This window comes from Perca flavescens, chromosome 21 (genome assembly GCF_004354835.1).
Source record: "Perca flavescens isolate YP-PL-M2 chromosome 21, PFLA_1.0, whole genome shotgun sequence".
Classification (NCBI taxonomy): domain Eukaryota; kingdom Metazoa; phylum Chordata; class Actinopteri; order Perciformes; family Percidae; genus Perca; species Perca flavescens.
Window position 1 is genome coordinate 2,037,916 of NC_041351.1, and position 7,500 is coordinate 2,045,415.

A 7,500-nucleotide genomic window follows, 5' to 3' on the forward strand; every position below is an offset into this window, starting at 1 on the left:
TGTCTGTCTTTCTACCTACAGTGTCTGTCTTTCTGTCTATATATCTATCTATCTGTCATCTATCTATCTACAGTGCCTGTCTGCCTGCCTGCCTGCCTGTCTGTCTGTCTACCTGTCTAATGACCTCTGTCTGTGATCTCCAGATATGGCTGAAGATGTCCGTGGACTCTGATTGTGTTTTGCTGTCATCACGAGACTCCAGGACGTCCTGCCTCTTCCCAAACGAAGACGAGAAAGATGAGGTCCCAGGAGAGGAGAGGTACTACTACTACTACTACTACTACTACTACTACTACTACTACTGCTGCTGCTGTACACAGGGAATATACTACTTCTACTACTACTAGTGTCCCAGGAGAGGGAGAGGAGAGGTAGCTCACTCTCCAGGGCTCTAGAGTGTGACCCAATCTGGTAAAGGAAACTCTGTCTTTGCATTTTATTTTAATCCCAATCTCAATAGCTTGTGTAAAGTGGCTTTGACTTAAAACTGAACATTTGGCCTACTTTGTAGAAAATTACAGAGCTATATATCGTGTATCGCCATTCAGCGCTAATGGCGACGCAAGGAAAAATTTGGGTGCACCTAAATTTTGTGTTGTTGCACCTAAATAAAAAAGTTAGGTGCACCAGTGCAACCAAGGCAAAAAGTTAGTGTGGAGCCCTGCTGTCTCACTCTGAATAGTCACTGCTGTAGTCTCACATTGCCAGACCTTCCTCCACAGAGCTGTGGAGGAAGGTCTGGCCCCTCCACACAAACACTCCTGGGTAGGAGAAACAAACTCTCTGGGTTGATTACCTTTCTTTAAACCAATCACAATTGTTCAAAATATTTTGCAAAATAAAAGTCTAAATATTTTGCAAAATAAAAGTCTAAATATTTTGGTAAATAAAAGCCTAAATATTTTGCTAAATAAAAGTCTAAATATTTGAGAAATAAAAGTCTAAATATTTTGAGAAATAAAAGTCTAAATAAAAGTCTAAATATTTTGAGAAATAAAAGTCTAAATATTTTGAGAAATAAAAGTCTAAATATTTTGAGAAATAAAAGTCTAAATATTTTGCTAAATGAAAGTCGAAATATTTTGGGGAAAAAGTCCAAATAATTTGGAAAAAGTTGGAATATTTTAGAAAAAAATCTGAATTCTAGAGAAATGTCAGCCCATCACTAACTTGTGATAAACTGTAGTCTCTCATTGTCAGCTCTGTCTCCACAGCGCTGTGGAGGAAGGTCTGGCTGCAACACAGATGCATTCTGGGATAGGAGAAACCAACTCTAGTGACAGTGGCTCTGCTAAATAGTCTCAGGAAGGAACTTCTGGTGGAACGTGTGCACGTCTGATGAAAAAAGTAGAAAAAGTTTGAATATCTCAAGATAAAAAAAAAAATTATATTTTGACGAAAAAATGAAATATTTAGAGAAAAAGCTGAAATAGTTTGATGAAAAAAGGTAGATATATTTTGGGGAAAAAGTCAAAATATATTAAGAAAAAATAAGAGTAAAAAAAATTGGGAAAGAAGTCCAAAATATTTAGAGAAAAAAAGTTAGTTATTTTACTTTTTTGACTCTTTTATTGGATTTTATTTGTCTTTCTGTCTGTGTATCTGTCTGTGTGTCTGTCTGTCTATATGTGTATCTGTCTGCCTGTCTGTCTCTCTGTCTGCCTGTCTGTCTGTCAGTATAAAATATTCAGCCGGTGTGTGTCGTCCCACAGCGTTCTGGAGATGCTGAGCTACTCCAAGTTCTCAGACCTGGAGACATGTCTGTCTGTCTGTCTGTCTGTCTGTCTCACCTGTCTGTCTGTCTGTCTGTCTGTCTGCAGTGCTTCCCTGTCAGTATAAAACATTCAGCCGGTGTGTGTTGTCCCACAGCGTTCTGGAGATGCTGAGCTACTCTAAGTTCTCAGACCTGGAGACATGTCTGTCTGTCTGTCTGTCTCTACCTGTCTGTCTGTCTGTCTGTCTGTCTGTCTGTCTCTACCTGTCTGTCTGTCTGTCTGCAGTGCTTTCCTGTCAGTATAAAACATTCAGCCGGTGTGTGTCGTCCCGCAGCGTTCTGGAGATGCTGAGCTACTCTAAGTTCTCAGACCTGGAGACATGGCTGTGCATGCCGTCCTCTTTGCTGCTGTCCCGGGCCCTGGACTCCACCCGCGCCTCCTCCTCCTCCTCCTCCTCTTCCTCACATGCATCCAACCACTCCTCCTCCTCCTCCTCTTCCTCGTCGCCCCCGGCTTCAGACTCCAGGCGCTCCACCTGCAGCGACCCGGGACACGCCAACACATGGCTCCGGTAAGTCTGCACTCAAAGCCCAAAGATCTACGGGAGATCTTAAAGTGCCCATATTATGAAAAAATCCCTTTTTCTGGTGATTTGGGGTTATTTTGTGTCTCTGGTGCTTCCACACACAAAAAAAAACCCCATTCATGGTGTTCTGAGGGAGATCTGGTTTCTGAATGTGTCCTGCCTTCAGTCTCCTGGTGAGCTGGTCACAATCTGCACAGCTTTCTACGGCGCTAGCCGAAACGAGCTAGCTACCCGCAACCGTTAGCATGCTAGCGCTAGCATGCTAGCTCATTCTCAATAGCAAAGCACTGCTACAACACACACTAGTTCACCATAATCTCCAAAAGAACTACTTCCATGTGCGCCCTGGTTTAGAAGAAGTCTCCCAGCTGATCCTGCCTTGGAACTGACTGAAGGTGGAGAAACAGCCTTTCTTTTACTGTCTATGGAGCTAGCTGACATGATCTACATCTGAGCTACTGAGCATGTGTGAGTGCAATCAAAGATAGTACAGAAGAAGAAAAGAGGTCTCACTCTGTAGCTAAAACAGAGACCTGAACACAGGGTGAAAAGAGGAGCTGCAGCAATGTGCAGTACATCAAAAATATGGTGTTTTTTTGATAATTAAACCATGTAAACCTGTTCTGGTACAACCTCAAAATACAACAACCTGAAGATGAGCAGAATATGGGCTCTTTAAGCTGCTTGTTTTCTCTTCAGAGAATTTCTTCCTTGACTGACTCACTCAAACCAATTACCGTATTTTCTGAACTATAAGTCGCCTTTCTTTTTCATTGTTCGGCTGGTCCTGCGACTTATAGTGAGGTGCAAACCAAGCAGTAAAAACTACCGGTTACAGCTGCGGGAGGGCGCTCTAGGCTTGTGACAACTAGCACCCTTTATATAGAGGCCAATAGGTGATTGATGTGGGTGTGTATGTGTGTATTTGAGAAGTGTTTGTATTTTGTAGTTTTTTGGCTTTTTTCTGTGCACTTAAAAACAAATGCACAAACATATCTGTAGAAAAATAGTCCTATAAAACCCATTTTTGAGTCTTTTGGCTTCTGGATGTGTTTCTGTAGTGAGCTGAGACATGTGGCTAATGACCTGCGTTGTCTGTCACCGGTCACATGGGTTTACAGCAGTGGATTCTAATCATTTTACATATGTAGGACTTGGATGGAAATTAAAAAAAAAAAAAACTCCATTCTAGCCTGTGTAACTCTGTGTCAGTAAGGCCTAGAATCACCCTGACACTTGGAGCACAAACCTGAGAGTGTTTCCTTTCCAATGATGTCTGTTAGGGGTGGTACGGTTAATGAAAAAACATCTGAACCCTTCGGTCCGTACGTAGACGTATACAGGAGGGCCTGACAGCTACGCTCGTTATTCTAAGCACAATTCTAAGTCCAATAAGTACTTTATCAAACCGTATGTGTGTCCCAGCCCAGGATAGGAAATGAACTAACAATGTAAACTGTTTTTATGTTTAACGTTTTCTGACTTATTCAAAAGACGGAGCTTTAAGAGTTCCTCTCTTTTTCTTTTAAAGGAGAACATTTTTGTAAGAGCTACACTGAAGTTGGCAGTTTGATAAATGCAAGTTATTTCAATTGATATTCTGTAATATTTCAATCTTCATGTGCAAAAAAAAGGCACATAAGTTCCTGTAGATGGCAATACACATTCTCCTTTTTTTGCCAAATGAATTTAAAAGCTTGTTGAAATCATCAATGTCTTCCCTCTTGCTGTATCAAAATCTCAGCCAGCTTTCCTCAGAGATGGTCTTAATAATGGGCTTAAAGTCAACTCAAATTCAGTTTGTGCATGATTAGGCTACATGATATAACTATAGCATTATTTAATACTCTATCCTACATTGTGGATAATTAAACAATATATGCTGAAGTATATTTCTGGAGTTTTAAAGATTAAAAGAAAAAATAACAAGAACCGTACAGAACCGAAAACCGTGATACGAACCGAACCGTGGGTTTTGTGAACCGTACCACCCCTAATATCCGGCACACCCCCAAATGTCAAAGTACACGGGAGCTGTACCCCTTTTAATTTGGGTCTGACGTTTAGACCAAAAAGCATTGGATTTCAAGCGTTTCTTCAGCCACTTCTGCCTACAACAATCAAGAACCCTTTGGCAATTATGTAATAAGCACAAAATGTCATCTGAAAACTGCTGCCCTGGTTAATAAAACAATGCAACTGATCTCAGCTGGTACTCTGTCTGGAATGGACATTTCTAAGTGACCCCAAACTTTTGACCGGTTGTGTTTGTGTCTTTTGTGTGAAAGCTTTTATTAAGCGGTTGTAGGAAGGCATTCAGAAATGTCAACAGATGAGGACCACAATGGAAATAAGTCCTGGACTTTATTGTTCTCGATTGTATTAGGTGTCTTTTCATGTTTATGGCATTCTTGATACAGTTAAATCAAAATCAAAAGTCATCGGCGCACACGGAGAAACAGGCGCACACCTACATAATAAGCTGTTTTTAAATTTAAAATGTTCAATGTTCTTATCGTTCTCTGGGACATGTTTTCGTGCTAATCTAATGTGTCTCGAGCTTGAAACGAGCTACAGTTGTGGATGCTGTTTAGAGAGGGGGGGGGTGGGAGGAAATGTTCTGCTGATATAAGGAAGGAAGTGTGGTCATTATGACCCAACCATGCAGGGTTTTCTCCACTGTGTGTGTGTGTGTGTGTCTGTCACTTTGTGTGTGTCTGTGTGTGTGTGTGTGTGTGTGTGTGTGTGTGTGTGTGTGTGTGTCTGTGTCACACTTTGTGTGTGTGACACAGACAGACAGACAGGCAGACACATACTTTGTTGTTGTTGGCTCACTTTTTCTTACGACATGCTAACCGGCAACATAGGATTCCATTCACTATGCTAAGCTAAGCTAGCGGCGGGGCTGCCGGACTAAGACGATGCATGCACTGAGACACAAATTAGTTTAGTTTTTAGTTAATTAAATTAGTTTACCCACCTATATAAATCTAGAGGAGACTGTAGGTGAATAACCCTATTTCACCAAACGGTAGAGTATTCCTATAAGTCGAGGACAGCTCTACCAGTGTGACGTGCTCGTCGAGGCCGATTTATTTCTTATAATAATAATTAAATAACGTTACGTTGCAGCTTGTTTCTCCGCTGTGCAGCTGTCTCGCTTAACACTGGACCAGAGAATGGTTGCCGTGTAACGTTAAGTCTCCTCCTCGCTGGTCTAGTCAGAGGTTTCCTTTCCTGTGACACAAAGGCCTCTGATCAGCTTCTGTGATATAGGACACACACACACACACACACACACACACACACACACACACACACACACACGCACAGAGCACACACACACAGACACAGTACACACATATACAGGACACAGACACATACACACACACACTGACATACAGTACACATACACACACAGTACACACACACACGTACAGTACACACACACACATACACACACACTCTCTCTCTCACACACACATACAGTACACACACACACACAGTACACACATATACAGTACACACACACACACACACACACACACACACAGACACAGTACACACATATACAGTACACACAAACACACACACACAGACACAGTACACACATATACAGTACACACAAACACACACACACAGACACAGTACACACATATACAGGACACAGACACATACGCACACACTGACATACAGTACACATACACACACAGTACACACACATACAGTACACACACACACAGACACAGTACACACATATACAGGACATAGACCGATACACACACACACACACACACACACACACTGACATACAGTACACATACACACACAGTACAGACACACACACACACACACACACACACACACAGTACAGAGACACGTACAGTACATACAGTATTCACACACATTCACACAGGCAGTACACTCACACACAGACAGACACACACACAGTACAGAGACACGTACAGTACACACACACACACATGCACACTCAGTACACACACACACACACACACACATGCACACTCAGTACACACACACACACAGTACAGACACATGTACAGTAAACACAGACACGCACACACACAGACACATTCAGTAAAAACACGCATACACATACACATACACAGACACTCAGTACACACACACACACACACACACACACACACATACAGTACACACACATATACACAGTACACACACACCCACAGTAAGCTAACACCCCTGTGGATCACCTGAGAGGAGTGTTTCCTTCAGCTGTCTCCTCCTCTCCTCTCGTGTGTGTGTGTGTGTGTGATAATGTTTTCTGCCCGGACCCTGACAACCCGGTTCACCTGAAGAACCTGAACCCTAACCCGGCCGTGTGTGTGTGTCGTGTGATTGGCTGACGCGTGGCGCCCCCCCCCCCCCCAGATGTTGAGCTGGACTCAGCTGCTGGACTTTGTCCTGCGCAAGAAGAAGACTGGAAGCCGCGGTCGGGTTAGAGGGTCCTGGAGGAGTCGCAGCTACGTGGTCTCAGAGGACAGGTATCTGGATATTACAGCCACTAGAGCCAGTAGACTAATACTGTATCTGAAGTCTCTTTTATATAGACCTTAGTGGTCCCCTAATACTGTATCTGAAGTCTCTTTTATATAGACCTTAGTGGTCCCCTAATACTGTATCTGAAGTCTCTTTTATATAGACCTTAGTGGTCCCCTAATACTGTACCTGAAGTCTCTTTTATATAGACCTTAGTGGTCCCTAATACTGTATCTGAAGTCTCTTTTATATAGACCTTAGTGGTCCCCTAATACTGTATCTGAAGTCTCTTTTATATAGACCTTAGTGGTCCCCTAATACTGTATCTGAAGTCTCTTTTATAATGACCTTAGTGGTCCCCTAATACTGTATCTGAAGTCTCTTTTATATAGACCTTAGTTGTCCCCTAATACTGTATCTGAAGTCTCTTTTATATAGACCTTAGTGGTCCCTAATACTGTATCTGAAGTCTCTTTTATATAGACCTTAGTGGTCCCCTAATACTGTATCTGAAGTCTCTTTTATATAGATCTTAGTGGTCCCCTAATACTGTATCTGAAGTCTCTTTTATATAGACCTTAGTGGTCCCCTAATACTGTATCTGAAGTCTCTTTTTATATAGACCTTAGTGGTCCCCTAATACTGTATCTGAAGTCTCTTTTATATAGACCTTAGTGG

The 7,500-nt window shown here is 42.1% G+C and overlaps 1 protein-coding gene across 1 annotated transcript in view; it reads left to right on the forward strand.

Moving 5' to 3' along the window:
* The window catches only part of LOC114548523 (putative protein TPRXL), a 22,432-nt gene that overhangs the window by 846 nt on the left and 14,086 nt on the right, over positions 1 to 7,500 (forward strand). The window contains exons 2-3 of the mRNA XM_028568507.1: positions 144 to 259; positions 2,050 to 2,286. Of these exons, the coding sequence (XP_028424308.1) occupies positions 156 to 259; positions 2,050 to 2,286 (341 nt within the window). The 5' untranslated portion in view covers positions 144 to 155. The remainder of the gene's footprint in view (positions 1 to 143; positions 260 to 2,049; positions 2,287 to 7,500) is intronic.